The following is a 22,296-nucleotide window of genomic DNA, read 5'->3' on the forward strand; positions in this document are numbered from 1 at the left end:
CAATTAAGCCTGTGTGCCACAACTACTGAGCCTGTGCTCTAGAGCCCGTGAGCCACAACTATTGAGCCCACGTGCCACAACTACTGAAGCCCGCACGCCTAGAGCCCATGCTCTGCAACAAGAGAAGCCACTGCAATGAGAAGCCCATGCACCGCAACGAAGAGTAGCCCCCACTCGCCACAACTAGAGAAAGCCTGTGCACAGCCACGAAGACCCAACGCAGCCATAAATAAATAAATAGATAGATAGATAGATAGATAGATAGAAACTGAGGTTTAAAGAGGTTAATAACTCATCCAATATCATCTAACCAGTAAGTGGCAGTGCTACACCTAGTGACTCCAAAAGCCCATACACTTAACCACTAAGCAAACTGTTATCTTTAATTACTGACCAACTACTATGTGCAAGGCACTGTATTAGGCACAACAGTAAATAAGACAAAAATGTCCTCAGTATCATGAAGCTTCTAGTTTCACAGAAGGGACACATGAAAAATGTTTAAATATTCCTTTATTATAGTTAAAATATTTATTTTACCATGAAACAAACATATCGATAAGCCTTCTTTAAAGTTTCTGTAGACCAGCTAGAATAAAGGTTTGTCTCCTGAACAACCAACAGATCAAAGAAAAAATTAAAGGGGAAATAAAAACGTTTCTTGAGACAAATAAAAATGGAAAAACAACATACCAGAACTTGTGGGATACAGCAAAAGCAGTTCTAAGAGGGAATTTCATAGCAATAAATGTCTACATTAAGAAGCAAGGAAGATCCCAAATAAACAACCTAACTCTACCATAAGGAACTAGAAAAAGAAGAACAAACTGATCCCAAAGTCAGCAGAAGAAAGGAAATAATCAAAATCAGAGCAGAAATAAATGAATTAGAGATCAGACTCACAGTTATAGAGAACAAACCAGTGATTACCAGTGAGGAGAGGGAAGGGAGGAGGGGCAATAGAGGGGTAGGGGATAGAGAGGTACAAACTATTATGTATATAATAAGCTACAAGGACATACTGTACAACACGGGGAATATAACCAATATTTTTTAATAACTATAAATGGGGTATAACCTTTAAAAATTATAAATCACTATATCGCACACCTGAAACTTATATGACATAGAATACTATTCAGCCATAAAAAATGAGAAAATCCTACCATTTGCAATGACATAGACAGACCCTGAAGGCATTATGCTAAGTAAAATAAGTGAGACAGAGAATGACAAATACTGTACGATCACTTATATGAGGAATCTTAAAAAAAAAAAAAAAAACCCTCATAGGAAAAGAAATCAGACTTGTGGTTACCAGAGGAGGGGAGGGGAGGGGAGGGGAAAACTGGAGGAATGTGGACAAAAGGTACCAGATTCCAGTTATAAGATAAGTAAGTACTAGGAATGTATGAACACTGCTGAATGATATATAAGAAAGTTGTTCAGAGAGTAAATCCTAAAAGTTCTCATCCCAAGAATATTTATTCCTTTTTTTCTTTCTTTTCTTTTTATTTTACCTATATGAGAAGATGTTAGCTGAACCTACTGTGGTAATCATTTCACAATATATGTAAATCAAACCATCATGCTATACACCTTATATTTATACAGTCATGTATGTCAATTATTTTTCAATAAAACTGGAAAAAAATAAAAGTAGTAACTTGAAATTTAAAAAAAAAAAGATTCCTGGGCATGGAGATTCTAAGTATTTCCTAGTCAATACTTAACACTTGCTATAGGGAAATTTACTCTTCTGATCTAACAGTTTGGACTTATTCCTTCTTTAGCACAGGTTAAAAATCTACATCTTTACTCCTCAATTAGATAATCTGTAAGTAAACTGTGAACCAAATACTTGATGCAATCAAAAGCAAGTTGGTAAGAATATTCTTAACGAGTATTTTAAAATTGGTAAAGAAAAACTTTAATTCACAATATACTGGATTGAAAACAAGAGGTTTTGGATGGCACGAAAACCAAAAAGGAGTCAGAAGAAAAAGAGATTACAGACATCTATGCTGGTATTGGCACACTGATTTTACATCATTGCTATCTAAATTCAACAACAAAATGTTTTCCATGATTCCAAGTTTTCTTTCACCCCAGGCTATTCTTTCCTACTACTATCAAATATCCATTCCACCCCAACTTCTTCTTTCTCCCAAGAACTGACTTTTCCTGCTTCATATACTACATATCTTCCCAACCAGTCCCCTGCTTATATTCCCTGAAAATACATTTTTCACATTCCCTTTATACATGTCATACAATTTACCTACACCAACCATTCCCTAACCCAACTCCTAGCCATTCCTTCAGACTCAGTTCCAATGTCACCTACTTATAAAGCATTCCCCAAACTGATGCCTCTATACCCCAACTCAAGTTGGTTACTCCTTTGTCTAAGATCCTATTTTCAAACAATATTGTTATTACTATTATTATTTGCTTACATGCCTTTCTCTGAAAGAAACTCCTAGAAAGGCAGTATGATGGTTTTTAAAAAACCACGCATGCCCCAATTCAACTATTTATCACCAGATCATGGCACATGAAAGGTACTCAATATTTATCTTGATAATGCACAGATCCAGACTAATTTCAAACTTAGGAAAGGGAAAGTGAGAGGTAAGACAGAACTATGTAAAACAGCAAATTGCAGGCTTCCCTGGTGGTGCAGTGGTTAAGAATCCACCTGCTAATGCAGGGGACACAGGTTCCAGCCCTGGTCCGGGAAGATCCCACGTGCTGTGTGCCACAACTACTGAGGCTGCGCTCTAGAGCCTGCGAGCCACAACTACTGAGCCCACGTTCCACAACTACTGGAGCCCATGCGCATAGAGCCCATGCTCCTCAACAAGAGAAGCCACTGCAATGAGAAGCCCTTGCACCGCAATGAAGAGTAGCCCCCACTCGCCGCAACTAGAGAAAGCCCATGTGCAGCAATGAAGATCCAACGCAGCCAAAAATAAATAAATAAATTTATAAAAAAATATAAAATAGCAAATTTCAAAAAAGACTTCCTTCTAACTAGGATCTTGTGAGACTAACTATATAATACAAACTCTTTCCTACATTATGGGCCTCTACTCCTTGATATTCCTTCCTACTTTCACAGGGTGACTACTCTGTCATAAATTCTATTAATGACTCAGGATTGCCTTCTTCAATTTAAATATAATCTTGTTTTTCTAAGCTATACAAAATCATACCATTTCTTTCTTTCCTTATTTATCAAGAATGATGACCTGGGCTACCCTGGTGGTGCAGCGGTTGAGAATCTGCCTGCCAATGCAGGGGACACGGGTTCGAGCCCTGGTCTGGGAAGATCCCACATGCCGCGGAGCAACTAGGCCCGTGAGCCACAACTACTGAGCCTGCGTGTCTGGAGCCTGTGCTCCGCAACAAGAGAGGCCGCGATAGTGAGAGCCCTGTGCACCGCGATGAAGAGTGGCCCCCGCTTGCCACAACTGGAGAAAGCCCTCGCACGGAAACGAAGACCCAACACAGCCAAAAATAAATAAATAATAAATAAATAAGCTAAAAAAAAAAAAATCCTTTAAAAAAAAAAAAAAGAATGATGACCTATTTCCCTGTATGCATACTAACAAATATCCCAAGTACCTATTTAAGAACAGACTGATTTATGATTCTTTCCTTCAATATCTAGCAGTGTTTTTACCATTAAGGCTGGGAATGTGTATTTCTAGGTTAAGAAATTAATTAGTACTCAGCAACAAGATACCTATGGCTAGAACAGTTCCTAATACATAGGAGATATTCAGTAAATATGGGAGAAAAAAAGAGGAAAGAGAAAACCAAGGGGGAAAGGAGGAAGTCTGGTACATCCTGTATTATTTGCTAATTTATTTGTCACTCCAAATAGACCGTTAACTTCTAATCGGCAGAAACTGTGCCATTTTCACCAACATATATCCCCAGTGCCTAGCACAGTATCTAGAACATAACAAGCTCTCAGTATCTATTTGATAAATGAGTAAATCAGGGGTCAGCAAACTTCTTGTAAAGGGACAAAGTTATATTTCAGTAAATATTTTATGCTTTGGTAAACAGTAGATATTTTATGCTTTGTGGTCCACATACTCTCCGTAGCAACTTCTCAAAACTCAACTCTGCCATGGTAGCAAGAAAGCAGCTATAGATAATAAGGATGGCATGGTTGTGTTCCAATAAAACTCTGTTTATAAAAACATAAGGTATTTTACCACAATTTAAAAAAACAAAAACAAGGTGGTAGGCCACAGTTGGTCAAGCCTGGGATGAATGAATGAAGTCAGACTCACAGATGTAAGGATTTGCTGAACAAATGGAGGGAAAGAAGAGAGGGAGAGAAGAGGAAAGGAAATAGGGAAGGAAGGAAAGATGCATGATATCTCTGCCTAAGGAATATAATAAGAAAAATAAAAAGAGCTGTACTTGGGAAAGGAAAGCTATGAAACATGCATTTTCCCCCAAATAACTAAAACACATAGTATACTTTTTCAAGTCGAAAGATGTGATCTCTTTCTAAGCGTTCTTCTGCTTGTTTCAAGCCTAGCCTCTGCTCAGGTGTCAATGTAGATTCATCTATCACGGTGGCATTTTCTAAATAGTCCATCTCTGAAGAATTTTCTTTATTAGATTCATCGTTCTTCATTTTACCTAGAAAAGGAAGCAATCACTTAGTTACTATCATCAGAATTGGTAAATTAAAATTTTTTAATAAAAAACAGACATTCAATTTATACACATACAGAAAAAATATTCTTCCTTTATGTTTTCCTTCATTGTGCATGTTGGTATACCTATGTAAAATATAAGTAAAAAATATACATGATATCAAAATTCACAAAGAAAACTCTACTTCATGGGTCAAATGCCTATCTTCTTCCAACCAATCTATATCAAAAAAGACAAATATGACTGAGACTCACTATACAAGGGTAACATAACATAACCATTTTGTCGAATCTCTGAAGTAAATATGATATAAAGCTACTTTAAGTCCCAAAGATGACTCACTGAACTGAAGTCACTTCAGTGACTTTATCACTATACAAAAGAAGCTAAAAGAACATATATACTCCAGACCACAGACTCACATGAGGCTCCTTCTTTGCTTTCACTGAACTCATGGATATCTCCACCACACCAATATTTTTTCTTTGCTTCTCTGCCTCCTAACTAGATTGTGATCTCTTTAAGGCACAGACTATGTGCTTTCTTTTCAATCTTTGCATTTCCAGCACCTACCAATATATACTTAGAATACAGTAGGTTGCACCACCAGTGTGATTTTTTTAAATACAAATTGAATCATGTTACTCTCTTGCTTAAAATACTTAACAGGCTCTCATGGAGTTCAGAATAAAGTTTAAACTCTTTAACATATAACACACAGTGCTTGCCCTCTTCAAGGCAGTCAACAGTTTAAATGCAATAATCCCAAGTTGTAGTAAGTGCTATAAAGGAAAAAAACAAGTAACTGAGAGGGAAACAAACTTTAGATATGGGGGTCAGGGAAGGCTTTTCTGAGACTTTAAGCCAAGACCTCACAAAAAGAGAGCTAAGTTGTCTATATCTCTAATCTTATATCCTGTCCTAACACTTTTCACTTCATTCATACCAAATGTGCTAGAATGGATCACTGCTACTCCAAGTATCAATGACTGTACATGTTCTGTTCCCTCCACCATCAAGGCCCTTCCCACTTCAACTAGTTATGTTTACCTGTCCTGCAAAATTCAGTTTAAGCATCAACTGTTTCAGAAGACAGTCTGGGACTTCCCCGGTGGTGCAGTGGTTAAGAATCCACCTGCCAATGCAAGGGACAAGGGTTCGATCCCTGGTTTGGGAAGATCCCACATGCCGCAGAGCAACTAAGCCCATGTGCCACAACTACTGAGCCTGCACTCTAGAGCCCACGAGCCACAACTACTGAGCCCACGTGCCACAACTACTGAAGCCCGTGTGCCTAGAGCCCGTGCTCCGCAACAAGAGAAGCCACTGCAATGAGAAGCCCACACACCACAACAAAGAGTAGCCCCCGCTTTCCACAACTAGAGAAAGCCTGCGAGTAGCAATGAAGACCCAACGCAGCCAAAAATAAATTAATTTTAAAAAAAGAAGACAGGGCTTCCCTGGTGGTGCAGTGGTTGAGAATCTGCCTGCCAATGCAGGGGACACGGGTTCGAGCCCTGGTCTGGGAAGATCCCACATGCCGCGGAGCAAGTGGGCCCGTGAGCCACAACTACTGAACCTGCGCGTCTGGAGCCTGTGCTCCGCAATAAGAGAGGCTGTGACAGTGAGAGGCCCGCGCACCGCAATGAAGAGTGGCCCCCGCTCGCCGCAACTAGAGAAAGCCCTCGCACAGAAACGAAGACCCAACACAGCCAGAAATTAATTAATTAATTAATTTTTAAAAAAGACAGTCTGATATTCTTTATATTCTCATAGCACCCGCTATTATCTCACATTTTCACAGCAATGTAATTTGTATTTATTTATCTACCTCTTACAATTAGATAATGAATTCCTTGATGCTAATGACCAGATCTTATTCAACTTTGTACCTTCAGATTTTAATACAATGCCGAGACCAGAGATGACAATAGTGTGTTGAATAAAGAAATTGATTTGGATGTATTTAAAAGCACTTCTAAAAGTAAATGCTCATAGATAATCAATAAACCTCTCCTCTCTGCCCCCAAAAGCCACTCTAGGGCTTCCCTGGTGGCGCAGTGGTTGAGAATCTGCCTGCCAATGCAGGGGACACGGGTTCGAGCCCTGGTCTGGGAAGATCCCACATGCCACGGAGCAACTAGGCCCATGAGCCACAACTACTGAGGCTGCGCATCTGGAGCCTGTGCCCCGCAACAAGAGAGGCCGCGACAGTGAAAGGCCTGTGCACTGCGATGAGGAGTGGCCCTCGCTCGCCGCAACTAGAGAAAGCCCTCGCACAGAAACGAAGACCCAACACAGCCATAAATAAATAAATAAATAAATAAATAATTAAAAACCCTGCTTCCTTAATTATTAAATTAAAAAAAAAAGCCACTCTACATGCCATCTACAAGAATCCTGAAATTCACTTCTCTTTTGATAGCACTAATTTTCTGAATAAAAATAGTGTTCCTCTCTCTGGAGGTGATGTGTCTCCTACCACAAGAGGAGCACAAGAGGAATATTATTCAGCAATGAAAAAGAATGATGCACTGATACATGCTACAACATGGATGAATCTTAAAACATACTAAGTGAAAAAAGCCAGACACAAAAGGCCACATGTTGTATGATTTCATTCATATAAAATAGGCAAGTCTATAGAGACAGAAACTAAATTAGTGGTTGGCAGTGCGTAGGAGGAGAGGGTAATGAGTAGTGACTGCTAATGGGTATGGAGTTTATTTTGGGGGTGGTGAAAATATTCATGATTTAGACAGTGGTAATGTCTACACAACTTTGTAAATATACTAAAACCCACTAAATTGTATATTTTTAAATGGCAAATTTTATGGCATGTGAATTATATCTCAATAAAACTAATATAAAAAGGTAAATAAAGAGTTTAAATATGACAGATGATAGTAAGAACTATGGAGAAAAATTAAAAAGGTAAAAGGAATAAGGAGTGCCAGAGGTGGAAGTGAGGTTTGTAAATTTTAGATAAGTGACCCAGCAAAAGGCTCACTGAGAAGGTGAAGGAGGTAAGAGAGCTAGCCATATGGACATCTGGGGGAAGAGTGTTCCAGGCAAAGGAAAAAGCAAATGCCAGAGCCATCAGGCGGACATTTGCCTTCACATTTGAGGAACTGCAAGGATATCATGCGGTTGGAACAGAGAGAAACGATGAGAAGTAGATAAATGAGGGCAGAGAAGTTGGGGGGGGGGAGTGCCAAAGATCACAAAGGTCACAGCAAGGACACTAGCTTTTACTCTGATACATGGGAAACCATTGAAACATGATGAACAGCAGTAACATGATCTGAATAATTTTAACAGGATCATTCTGGCTGCTATGTTGAAAACACAAGGAAGGATGGTATAAGTGAAAGTAAGAAGACGAGTTAAGGTTCTGCTGCTCAAAAGCATGATCCTGACCAGCAGCATCAGCTTCATTCAGGAGCTTGTTAGAAATCCAGTATCTCAGACTCTAGATTTTCTAAATCAAAAATCTCGGAGAATGGAGCCCAAGAATCTGAATTTTAATACAATTCCCAATTGATTCATATGCACACTAAAGTTTGAGAAGCCCAGATCTAGTATATTCTCCCTTCAAATATTCACCAGGCTCACTCTCTCACCTCTTACCTTCAAATATTTGCTCTAATGTCACCTTCTCAGTGACAATTTAAATTTGAAACACCACCACCAGACACAGCAGTTATCATTCCTTATAACCTTTCCTGTTTTATTTTTCTTATAAGATTTATCACTATCTAACTTATTATATACTTTTGTTATTTACTATGTTTGTTGTCTGTCTCCTCCCACTAGAATATTAACTCTATAAGTAAGTATAGTGTTATCTGTTTAGTTCATTGTTATATTCCTAGCAGCTAGATCAGTACCTGCACATAGCGGAGACCACCCAAAATATTTACTGAATGTACAAACGGCAAAAGGAAAAATGGTGGAAGTACTAGGTGGGAGCTAAAGTTGGACCTAATGGAGATTAATCCACTAATCTTTTGGCAGCACTACACGGTTTGTGGGATTTTAGTTCCCCGACCAGGGATTGAACCTGGGCCCTCAGCAGTGAGAGCCTGGAGTCCTAACCACCGGACCACCAGGGAATTCCCATATAAATCATTTTTTGGTTTTTTCGGTTTTTCTTTTTGTGGGCCACACCATGTGGCATGTGGGATCTTAGTTCCCCGACCAGGGATCGAACCTGAGCCCCCATGCTGAAAGCGCCAGAGTTTTAACCACTGGACCGCCAGGGAAGTCCTAAAACATACTTACCTATTTGGTAACAAGTGTTTTTTTGTTTGTTTTATTTTGGCCACACAGCTTGCAGGATCTTAGTTCCTCAACCAGGGAATGAACCCATGCCCCCTGAAGTGAAAGCATGGAGTCCTAACCACTGGACCGCCAGGAAGTCCCTCATTCTTATAAGTTTGTTAAAACAAGTCTCCCGAAAGGACCTCTACTTGGTCTACTAGCTTCCTTAAGCTATTTCAACTTGTTCTCCATGTTAACAAATAACAAAACTGCATTTAATTGGAGAAATAATAAAAATAAAGGATATTCATTGCCATTGCCTGCCTACTGTGTCAGGGACTACATGAAACACTCGATTGAATTATTTCACTTAACCTTTACAACAAAGGCAGCCGCATCTCCACATTTTAAAAAATGAGGAAACTCAGACATATTTTAAAGGATAAGCAGCTTATCCAAGATTACAAAGTTATTAAGTGGGGAAGATAAGATTCAAAACCTATGAAATTTTACTCCAGAGCTCACAATCTGAACCACCTCACTCTGTCACCTTATTTTGTCACCTTTTTAAGAAAATAATCTTTAAATCATATTTTTCACTAATTCAAGTGACCAGACCCCTGTAGCTGATCTTATGCACCAGTATTTCCCAACTTCAATCACATACTGTCATGTTTAGATCTGCCATATCTAAACACTAGCAGTACTATTATTTATTTGATATTGTCTTTAAATTGACTTACTTTTTTGGGCCTTGTCCTAAACCATATCTATGAAATTATTAACATTTTTTCTTACATACAAAGGTACCTCTATTAAATTACAAAAAAGGTTTGTCAATAAACCATCATCTGTGTACCACCAGAAATAAAAAGAAGCTATTTCTGAACTCTTTGTCAGTATTTCTCAAAGTGTGGTAAATAATGATTTAGAAATAGCTTTTTCTGTTTATACATCAAGAAAAGGTTTTATTCTTTTAGCCACAGAAACATCAGGAAAAAAGGCTGCCAAGGAAAATTCATTAATTTAAACAAAATTAGGATTAAAGTACTCAAAAGACATGGACAATATTTATAAACAATTAAGTAACACTAAGATCAAGATCTCATAAGAAAATGAATTTTACAATGATAATTCTCAAGTAAATTGCAACAGTGTCCTATTGAATCTGTTTCCAGTTTTGCTCCTGTCAAAGAATTTGCTGAAAAGATAAACATATATATTTTTATATATATATATACATGATCACAGTGCTACCTTGGTTAAAACTCTTCAATGGCTTCTCAAAACACTCATAATAAAGTCCACACTGTTTATCATATCCTAAAAGGCCCTTTACTTTCCAATTCTTGTGTGCCTTTTCAGCTGCATCTTTTGCCACATTCCCCCACAAGTCCCTGTTGCAGTCATACTGAATCTCAGTCACACTTGCAGTCTCACATTTATATCATGCATTTTCTCAACCCAAAGTCTAAATACCTCAATTAAATCATGTACTTTCTCGATTCTAAGTTTTTGGCACTGAACTAAATTACCACCTTACTTATCTGTATCACCCTCACCTAACTAGAAGCTTCCTTGAGGTCTGGGGCTGTGTTTTTTTGGTTTTCCACTGTAAACACATGCGTGACATATAATGGGAACTCAATACATACATGTTCGGTGAATGAATGAGCAATGTATTACCAGGACCATTTAAAAGAAGAGTGAGAGAGAGAGAGTGTGTGTGTGTGTGCACGCGTGTGTGTGCGTGTGTGTGCGTGTGTGTACACATCAACTATAGGAGCCACTAAATTTGTATTTGCACAGGCTTTGTATCTCCCATAATAAATGTTTTCAACCTAAGACCCATATTATTAATGTCCTTTTTGTAGTTAAAGTAGTTAAAATCAAACTAAGGACAATCTAAAGAACATTAATATTAAAAAATCTCTCCAAAAATGTGACTTGTGGAATAATCTAATTTGTACTTACTCAAATCATCCGATATGTCTTCAGTTCCTGAAGCACTATCATCAGAATCACCAGTATTATCTGTACATGTTTGTTGCTTCTGAGATTGTTGTGAGTTTTCCAGAGCAGATTTTTCTCCCTCTGCAATATCAATATTCACTTTGTCCAGAGAAGTAAAGGAGCTTGGAATTTTTTTTCCAATCTGCTGTAATTCTGTCTGTCTCATATTTTCTTTCAACAGTAAACTGGGTACCTTCTCAGCTTCTGCTGGTAAGCTGGGCACCTTTTCTGATTTCATCTGAGAACCAGGTGCTTTTTCTGCTCTCCTCTGTGAATTAAGTGTCTTTTCTGCTGCTGTTGCCTGTGAGCTGGGTGCCTTTTCTGTTTTCACTGGTGAATTAAGTGACTTTGGTGATTTTTCTGTTTTTGCCTGTAAACTGGGTGCCCTTTCTACTTTTGCCTGTGAAACAGGTACCTTTTCTGCTTTCACCAGCGAATTCGGTGATTTTTTTGCTTTGCAGTGACTTTGATCTCGAAGGACTAACCCCAAATCTTTAGGGCCTGGAACACTGGCAGCATTTACTTTACATGATTTAACTTCTGCTTTTTCTATACAAATATCATTTTGCTTATTTTTTTTACTACTATTCCTATTTGGAGAGTTGGTCCCAATTTCTTTTATGGATTTATCATTTCTAGCTTTCAAAGTTTGATTAGTTATAAATTTAACTGCTTTGCTTTCTTCAGAAAGGGCCCAAGCATTCTTCTTTGGTTCATGATTTTCATTTTCAGAGTTCTTAGACTCTTCCATTATTTGAAAACCTGCTTCCTTCCAATTGTGATATTGTAAAGTGGCAGATCTCCAGTAGTCTGAATTGCTTCAAATCCAGTTTAGGCAAGCAAACTATTGGATTAAAAAAAAAAAAAAATCTGTTATTTAAAATGCAAAACCCATTTCTAAAAAATTGGTTAGACACAAAAAAAACTTTTACAATTCATTCTCAAAACTGAATAGCAGGGCTTCCCTGGTGGCGCAGTGGTTAAGAATCTGCCTGACTATGCAGGGAACTAAGGGTTCGAGCCCTGGTCCGGGAAGATCCCACATGTCGTGGCGCAACTAAGCCTGTGCACCACAACTACCAAGCCTGCATTCTAGAGCCCATGCGCCATAACTACTGAAGCCTGCGCACCTAGAGCCCGTGCTCTGCAACAAGAGAAGCCACCGCAATGAGAAGCCCACGCACCACAACGAAGAGTAGCCCCCGCTCGCCGCAACTAAAGAAAGCCGCACAGCAACGAAGACCCAACGCAGCCAAAAATAAATAAAAATAAAGTAAAAAGCTTAAGAGTAAAAGATAAAAAATTTTAAACTCTGAAAACTATATGAGAAGGAGTTAAAATCCACTTAGTAAATAACAGCGAAATCCCCATAAAGGAGGTTCTAACGTAATTCTGGCACTATGACATCAAAACAAGGGAACTTCAGAAGTAAAATGCTGTTTTACATTACTCAATAAGAATTGCAACTAAAAGGGAAATAAAACCTGCAACTGATGTACCACAATTAACATAAAAGGAAATGGAAGAAAAATAACACAAGAATTCCAATCTATATGCAACATAGGGAACCAGCTTATAGAAGACTAAGTGGTAAAAATAACAGAAGAACTGCAATCGATATGCAACATAGGGAATCAGTTTATAGAAGGCTAAGTGGTAAGATCTTTCCCACATGACTTTCCTACTAAATACTACCTATTTATACCGCTAACCTACTTCTAACTTGACGCTCTAAACATGGGGAACCAACGTCAACAGACTTCCTCCAGCTCCAAAGTACAAAGCAGTTTAAATAAATTCTTCTGAGGTAAGAAAATTTTAAAAAACCAACAGGATCCCAGAGTTTAAAAGTTATAGTAATATTCTGTATGATGATACATGCCATTATACATTTGTCAAAACCCACAGAATGGATATCCCTAAGAGTGAGCCCTAAGGTAAACTACGGACTTTGGATGATAATGACGTGTTAACGTAGGTGCATCGACTGTAACAAATGTACCACTCTGGTACAGGGATGTTGATAGTGAGAGAGGCTATTCCTGTGTGGGGGAAGGGAGCTACATGGGTACTCTGCACTTTCTGCCCAACTTTGCTGTGAAACTAAAACTGCTCTAAAAGAATAATAATGTTTAGAAAAAAGGTAATAGAAAGAAAAAAAAATCAGAATCCGTTTTGTTCTAAAATATAATAGGAACTATTACACTTTTACCACAGAGCACAAACTATAAACAAATGAAAATACTACATTTTGTTAAATAATTTCTATACTAGAAATAGCTTGTATACTACATATTATGGAAATCAGGATTTTTTTTACTTTTCACTTTGCCCTATATGCCTTAAATTCACACTTAAATTCATGACTCTAAACAAAGATTAATAACATGAATAAAAATTAGAGTCAAAAAAGCAAACTGCATGTAGCATCTTTGATTTTACTTGGTTAAATCTGGGCAGTCAAACACCTCTAAATCATATAACTATATATCATACAAACACAAAAATATTATCTAAATTCAAAAGCTCAGAACACAATTCATTTACCCCTATCTATTTTATGCCAAAGCATATTTCCAAAAAAAAGAAAAAAAGAAATTAAACTTACATAGTTATGTCTCCACTGAAATATCTTACTCTACTTGGACCTAGCTTTTATAATTCCTGTTGTAGTACAGTCCTCTACATTCTCTGCCTTGATCTCTGTCCAGATTAACATTATCTCTTATTTTAAAAAGCCTACTAGATAGATAAGCAACAAGGATATACTGTGTAGCACAGGAAATTATAGCCATTATTTTGTAATAACTTTTAATGGAGTATAATCTCTAAAAACACTGAATCACTATGCTGTACACCTGTAACTAAAATAATATTGTAAATTAACTATACTTCAATTAAAAAAATTTACTAGGTGCTTCTTCTAAATTATTTTACAAAATAATATTTAAAGAAATTATGATAATTAAAATTTAAGCCAAAACCATATTAGATTTTCACCATTTCTTTTTTTTTTTAATGTTTAGATTTAAATCTACTTTTTTTTTTTTAATTAATTTATTTATTTTTGGCTGTGTTGGGTCTTCATTTCTGTGCGAGGGCTTTCTCTAGTTGTGGCGAGCAGGGGCCACTCTTCATTGCGGTGCGCGGGCCTCTCACTGTCGTGGCCTTTCTTATTACGGAGCACAGGCTCCAGACGCGCAGGTACAGTAGTTGTGGCTCACGGGCCTAGTTGCTCCGTGGCATGTGGGATCTTCCCAGACCAGGGCTCGAACCCGTGTCCCCTGCATTGGCAGGCAGATTCTCAACCACTGCGCTACCAGGCAAGCCCCCACCATTTCTTTTTTGAGTAATATTATTTTCCAGTAAAAAGCTGTAGCACTTTTATCTATAAAAGAATGTTTTTGCTCTTGGTTTTTGGATATTTAAATGTATTTAATAGATTTTTCTTTCATTATTCTTGATAAAAGTTTTTTTTTTTTTTTACATAACTGTCAAAACAGTTGTCAAATACATCTAACTTCTTGTAGAAACTGCTGCAGGTTCCTAATTTTAAAAGTAATAATGGGTTCTATTCTAAAAGATTACTTTAACTTATCCAGTAACCAAAATATTTTAAATTTTCTAATGCTATTCTACGATAATGACTAGTAATTTTGTAGATGTCATCTCACTGACAAAAGCCTAAACAAAAAAGACTTGATACAGCAATGCTGATCCACAATTCTGTTTATAAAACTTTTTAGACATACTATTCCTCCATTCAAAAATAAAAAAAAAAATCAATCTATTTAATACAGATAAATGCTAGTGAGGAGTTAGACTCAGAAAGTTGCCAGGTTTCACTTTGAGTAATTTGTTTCACATAACTGAAATTACATTTACGTTTTTAATTGGAATAATGTGTTATGAAAAAAACAGACCATAGTTATTTTCTTTTTTTCTTTTAATTTATTTTCTTTGTTAATTTATTTATTTGGTTGCACCAGGTCTTAGTTGCAAGAGGTGGGCTCCTTAGTGGCGGCATGTGTGCTCCTTAGTTGCAGCAGGTGGGCTCCTTAGTTGCAGCATGCATGTGGGATCTAGTTCCCTGAGCAGGGATCAAACCCGGGCCCCCTGCATTGGGAGCATGGAGTCTTAACCACTGCGCCACCAGGGAAGTCCCTATAGTTATTTTCTAATCTTCCCCATCTTTTCTTATATGAGTAGCAAATGTCCTCTTACTTCCAAAACAAAGTGTGGTAATTTCACAGCAAAATTGCTATTTTTAACTTTTTCTTTTAAGCTATCAACAGTATAAAATTTTCCCCAGGGGCTACCCTGGTGGCACAGTGGTTGAGAATCTGCCTGCCAATGCAGGGGACACGGGTTCAAGCCCTGGTCTGGGAAGATCCCACATGCCGCGGAGCAACTAGGCCTGTGAGGCACAACTACTGAGCCTGCGCGTCTGGAGCCTGTGCTCCGCAACAAGAGAGGCCGCGACAGCGAGGGGCCCGCACACTGCGATGAAGAGTGGGCCCCGCTTGCCGCAACTAGAGAAAGCCCTTGCACAGAAACGAAAACCCAACACAGCCAAAATTAAATAAATTAATTAATTAAAATTTAAAAAAATTTTTAAAAATTAAAAAAATAAAATTTTCCCCAAAAAGGTATGGTTCCTAGAAACGAAGTTTTCTCTGAGAAGACAGTGTTTTGAAAACAAGGTTCACTGCTTCCCAGTGCACACTCAGCAAAACTGGTTGAATCAAATAAAAATGTCAGACCTACTTTCTAGTTCCTGTTTATATTTTCAGAATGCAGAAAATACGTATTAAGTGGGATTCTAACCTTAAATAACCAATTATTAACAAGAAAATACAGAGAATTTTTAACAAATTTATTTTAAAAGTGTTTGAATATTGAAAACAATAGCATTTAGAATGTATTCCATTTCATTTTTAGTAAATCATTAAACATCAGTCCATTTCCTACTTCTAGGTCTAATCATGTCTTCTATCCTCCTTGAATCCTTACCATCAATGTCTACCACAATTCTAGGTACTTAGTAAACACTCAAAATCACTAGCAATTAAAAGAACATCTACTCCAGCCCGATGTCTTTACACCACTCTTTACCTGCTGCAAACTGAAGTCTTTAGCAGAAATTGGAATTGTTTCAAAGAGAAGTTTTTGATGCCCTTCTGTAATTATCCATCATTCAACTGGCCGACTGACCTACAAGGTTCGGGGCCTGAGTCTTGTAAGAGTTGTTTGGATACACTAGCTGAGAAAGTTTACCTGAAATCACTGTTGCATAACTAATGGAAAAGCTAGTCACAGAAAGAGTTACTGCTCAAGTAACCCTTCATAGGACAGACAAAGGAAGCTACTGTAAAGCATAATTATAGAAAGTTATCAGAAGCTCCTACTACTTTGGAAAAAAAAATTACATAATCAACCAATTTCAGCTAAGGCCGCCAACCCCTGAGGCCCACTAGCTACTTACTGAGTGACTTTAAACAAGAGACACTGACCCTCTCTGAGTCACAGATTTCTAAACTCTAAAGTGAGTGGCTGAACCAGAGTCTACTTCATCTAAGATGTTATAATTCAATGCAAATCCTGAAACACAGTGATGCCAATGTTATATTGGTTCTGATAATTTTACAATTATAGAAAATTAGCAGGGACCTCTCAGGCCCCATGAAGACACAGCATTTGTATGGATGCTAACTAGACTTACGGTGGTGATCATTTCCCAATATATTCAAATATTGAATCATTATGTTGTACACCTGAAACTAATATAATATTGTGTGTCAATATTACCTCAATTAAAAAAAGAGAGAGAAATAAAAAACCCAACATAATGCTCTCCTATAGGAAAAAAGCTTGCTAAGCAAAAGGAGTCCACATAAACTAGACTCCAGAGACTGAATTATTATACATGGTATGTGCTTAATAAATTCTAAATTAATTAAACATTTTCAAAATTACTAAATTCTTAATAATTATAAAATCTGGTATTTGCAGTTGGTTATTTCTAACACCGAAATACTAGCAGTAATAAACCAAGCTTAAAATATTGATTACCTTTAAGGCAATAGTTCTCAAATTTTATCATTCATTAGAATCACCTGGAAGGTCCCATTCCCAGAGTTTCTGATTGAACAGGTCTGGGATTGAGGCCTGAGAATTTGCATTTCTCACAAGTTCCCAGGTGATTCTCATGTGGCTAGACTGGGAACTACACTTGAAAAATCAATGCTCTAAGGAATGTTTCTGAAAGTAGAAGTGAAGGAAAACCAAACTCTTCCGTATAATCTTATACACAAGATTATAAGCTCCAAGAGGTAAGAAACCATTTCTCATTTTGCTTACCATTATATCTTCATCGCCTATTACGGTACCTAGTTCAAAGTAGACACTCAATAAATTTGTTAAATGGATTAATAAAAACTTAGCTGAAATTATTTTTAATTGTTCACACTTTAAAAACAAAATATAATAGATCCAAAAGATATTTAATTGCCTCATACTTTATATTGTCTACAATGTAACTAGAAAGTGTCTCGCTTCCCAATCCATCCCCTAGCCTCCTACCACCCAGGGTGGCCTGGATAAGTATGCCTCTTTCTATGGACTTTGTTCTTACCTTTCTCATAGTACTTAGCACTTAACACATTTCATGTGTTTACCTCCTATTTAGACTACAGGAATTTTTTTTTCCAATGTGCTTCTTATAAAACAAATACACTTACACAGTTGAAAAAGTAAATGGCAAGGCAAAACAGCATTCTCCTACCAACTACCAATCTCTCTCCTCAGAAGCAACTACTGTCAACTCTTTTAGCTGTTTCTTCTGAGATTTATCTCCATATTTCTAAATTACATGCTTAAGCTGATACTACCTATTTTGTTTTAGATTTAGATACTATCTACTGACTTCCTACAGACAGAATTGTACACACACTTATGTTCCCATCCTACCACCATCCTCCCAGGATGACTATAATATAATATGCCAATATTATTTATGGCTGAGCCAAATATACCATTGCACAGAGTTTTCTAGATATCTATCAAAATTCATTTTCTCCTTTTTCCTAGGCACGTAGCTAAACTACATTTCCCAACCTTCTCTGCAGTTAGGTGTGTCCTTAAGATCAAGTTCTTACCTCCTCCATGCTCTCCCCTTCTCACTGGATAAAATTCTCAGTCATCCATCTTCAATCACATAGCCAACAATTAAATTCCAATCCAGACCAGTAGGTCTTAAACTTTTGTGCACAGGAATCAGCTAGTTCCTAAGTGCAGATTCCGATTCAGTAGGTTTGGAGTGAGGACTAACATTCTGCATTTAGTCTAACAAGCCCAGGTAAAGTCCACACTGTTAGCCCTTGGCCATACTTTTAACTGGACAAAAATCATCAGTGGAACTTGGTACTCCTGAATGACCACACACAATAAACTATTCATCTGGATCTGGTGACTACTCACCTAGCAACTATTACATGAGACAGAAATAAAACTGTTTCTTAGGTCACTGTACTATTGGATCTCTTTATCACAGGAGCCTAGACTTTTGACTTAAGCAACATATATACTATAATCACATTTCTCTTTTGGTATACTTTTCAGTTTTACCTGGAATTGTCTCACTTCTCTTAAGTTTTTTATATATCTGTCAATAATTCATTGACAGAACTGTAAATCTTCTCTCAATGTCTTCAAATACATCAAGCAACCCATGTGTTTGTTTTTATTGTCGTTTTTCTCTCCTTGGACATCCCATCTGGCACCTTCTGATCACTACTAGATTTCCACCACACTTGTCACCCTGAGACTTTCCTTTTGCTATCATCCTACCAATTCCCATCTACTCTCTCATGCTGACTGACTCTTCTATTTTCCTCTTCCATAAGTTACTCCCTCTTTTTTGGTGTAGCATATCCTCCAGTAGCTTTCTAAGAAAGAAAACAAGAAAGGCATTAAGAAAGTAATTATGCCCTACTTCTGACATTTCATTTCATGTAGAGGGACAACCATTATCACAACATTCCTGATTTCTTTCCACTCCATTCGTTCCTTTCCTAAGGAGATGGGGTAACTTATTTCATCATTGAGTTTAGAAAAATGATCTGGGCAAAAGTTAGCACCTTCCTCTCTCCTTCCTCTTTGCATTCAGCTGTTCTCAGGAAAGAAAATTCCATTCTCTCATTCATACTCTAACATTACAGTTGCAAGCCCCACAAAGGGCCTGTCACTGTTCAGCTCTGCCTATGCCTGAGTGGTTAAATCTGTCTATTTCTGGCATTGAGTATTAGCAAGCCACATGAAAATATAAGTCCCATTCTCCAATGTGAATCTTATCCACAATAAAAATAATATTCTGGTCTCCATATGCTTCCTTTATCTCTCCCAATTTGTTCAGAATTCAGGAAGGGAAAGAGAGTGCTATTTATTGGGCTCCCTTAAGCCCCAATAGGAGGTAAGTTTTATAAGACTTTGTATGCCTGAAATGTCTTTATTCTTTCTTCATATTTTGTTTAATCAGGTTTGAAATTCTAGGTTAAAAATCATTCACTCAAAATCTTACAGGTATTGTTTCAACAATTTCTAGTTTCTAGTGTTACTACTGAGAAAATTATGCCATTCTTATTCTCCATCTCTTTTACTGAACTGTTTTTTTGTCTTTATGGAAACTTTTAGGATATTCTCTTTGCCTCAGTGTTCTGTAATTTACAAGTGATAAGTCTTAGTATAGATATTTCTTTATTCATTTTGCTGTGCATTCAGCTGGCTCTTTTAATCTCTAACTCAAGTCCTTCACTTCTGGAAATTTTTTCCATATTATATCTTCCATAACTTCCTCCCTTTCATCTTCTCTGCTCTTTTTCTAGAGCTCCTATTAAATGAACTTTAGGCCTCTTACACTGATCCTCCAATTATCTTTTCTCTCCATTTCCCATCTCTTTTTTGTCCTTCCTGGGTGACTTCCTCAAATTTATCTTCCAACCCTTCTATATTTGGAGGGGGGGCATGGAGGAAACCTTTCGTATTTTCACTTCTAAGAACTCTCTAATTCTCTGATTATTCCTTTTCATAGCACTCTGATCTTCATCTCTTATTTCTGAAAACACTAACAATTTTTCTGGAACTTTTTTCTGCTCCCTGTATTGTCTGGTTCCTGAGTTCCTCATGTGCTTTCCTTCTTCTCTACCATGCATACTAGCATATGCATAACAGGAGTCTCAGAAGGAAAAGAGAGAAGGGGAAAGAAAAAATACTTAAAGAGGGAATTCCCTAGTGGTCCAGTGGTTAGGACTCCCCGTGCTTTCACTGCCGTGAGCCCAGGTTCAATCCCTGGTTGGGGAACTAAGATCCCACAAGCCGTGCGGTGTGGCCAAAAAAAAAAAAAAAAAAAAAATTGAAGAAATAATAGCCAAAAACTTCCCAAATCTGATGAAAGACACAACTACACACATCCAAGAAACTCAATGAACTCCAAGCTGAATAAACTCATAGGAATCCACACCAAGACACATAATTGTTAAATTGTTAAAGACAGAAGAAATTTTGAAAGCAACAAGAGAGAAGCAACTTCTCATACATGAAGAATCCACAATAAAATTAACAGCTGATTTCCCATCAGAAATCATGGAGGCCAGAAGGCAATGGGATGACATATTTAAAGTCCTGGATGAAAAACACTGTCAACCAAATATTCTCTAACCATGCAGAAAAACTATCCTTTACTAATGACAGAGAAAGTACGACACTTCCAGATAAGCAAAAGCTAAGAAATTTCATTAGCAGACTTGAAGTCTAGCCCTACAAGAAATGCTAAAGGGAGTTCTTAAGGCTGAAATGAAAAGAAATTAGGCAGTAACTCAAAGCCATAAGAAATAAAGGACACTGGTAAAGGTAACTTAGCACCGGTAGACATAAAAGCCAGTATTATTGTACTGCTGGTTTGTAACTCTTCCTTTTTCCCTACATTATTTAAAAGGCAAATACATAAGAAGACAATTATAAACCTATGTTTATGGGTACACAATGTATAAAGATGTAATCTGTGACAATAACAATGAGAGAGAACAGAGACATATAGGATCAGAGTGTGTGTATACTATTGAAACTAAACTGGTATTACTCAAACTAGGCTGTTACAAATTTAAGATACTAGTTGCGCTGTTATCTGCAAGGCAACCCCTAAGAAAATAATGATTAAAAATACAAAAAAGGAAAAAAGAGAATTAAAATAGCACACTATAAAAAAGTCAACTAAATACATAAAAAGGCAGTAATATAGAGAAATTGAGGAACAAAAAGCACGAGACATACAGAAAAGAAAAAACTAAAGAGCACGAGTAAATCCTTCCTTATCAATAACTACTTTAAATGAATTGGGTTGGCCAAAAAGTTCCTTTGGTTTTTAAGTAAAAATAAAAGACACATTTTTCATTTTCACCAAGAACTTTATGAACAACGTATGCACCCTTTTGTTCCACTACCTTCTGCCATTTTTCAGGCAACTTCATAATTCCATCTTGCCAAAACTCTTTATCTTTTTGACCAAAGAATTGTTCCAGGTGCCTTTTACAGTCTTCCAGGGAATTGAAATTTTTTCCATTAAGAGAATTTTGTAAAGACCGAAATAAATGGAAATCTGAAGGTGCAATGTCTGGTGAATACGGTGGATGAATCACAACTTCCCAGCCAAGCTGTAACAGTTTCTACCTGGTCATCAAAGAAACATGCACTCTTGCGGTATCCTGATGGAAGATGATGCATTTTCTGTTGACTAATTCCAGATGCTTTTCATCAAGTGCTGCTTTCAGCTGGTCTAACTGCAAGCAGTACTTGTTGGAATTAATCGTTTGGTTTTCCGGGAGGAGCTCATAATAGAGGACTTCCTTCCAATCCCACCATATACACAACATCATCTTCTTTGGTGTGGTTGGTGGTGATTTACTTCGTTTGCCTCACGATCTCTTCTGTTCCACATCATTGTACAGTATCCACTTTTCATCGCTCATCACAAATTGTTTTAAAAACAAATGTTTTCATTACACTTAAGTAGAAAATCACATGCAGAAATATGGTCAAGAAGGTTTTTCTCACTTAACTTATGCGGAACCCAAACATCAAAGCGATTAACATAACCAAGCTGGTGCAAATGATTTTCAATGCTTGATTTGGATATTTTGAGTATGTCAGCTATCTCCTGTGTGGTATAATGTTGATTGTTCTCAATTCATGTCTCAATTTGATCACTATCAACTTCAACTGGTCTACCGGACCATGGAGCATTGTCCGGTGAGAAATCTCCAGCACAAAACTTTGCAAACC

The 22,296-nt window shown here is 37.3% G+C and overlaps 1 protein-coding gene across 7 annotated transcripts in view; it reads right to left on the reverse strand.

Moving 5' to 3' along the window:
• Positions 1-22,296, reverse strand: part of TUT4 (terminal uridylyl transferase 4) — a 142,045-nt gene that overhangs the window by 98,859 nt on the left and 20,890 nt on the right. For all 7 annotated transcript variants that reach the window (XM_068539883.1, XM_068539881.1, XM_068539880.1 and 4 more), the window contains exons 2-3: positions 10,924-11,806; positions 4,505-4,668 (exon numbers count right to left, since the gene is read on the reverse strand). In XM_068539883.1, the coding sequence (XP_068395984.1) occupies positions 4,505-4,668; positions 10,924-11,713 (954 nt within the window). In that variant the 5' untranslated portion in view covers positions 11,714-11,806. The remainder of the gene's footprint in view (positions 1-4,504; positions 4,669-10,923; positions 11,807-22,296) is intronic.

The sequence above is a fragment of the Eschrichtius robustus genome, chromosome 3, assembly GCF_028021215.1.
Source record: "Eschrichtius robustus isolate mEscRob2 chromosome 3, mEscRob2.pri, whole genome shotgun sequence".
NCBI classification, from domain to species: domain Eukaryota; kingdom Metazoa; phylum Chordata; class Mammalia; order Artiodactyla; family Eschrichtiidae; genus Eschrichtius; species Eschrichtius robustus.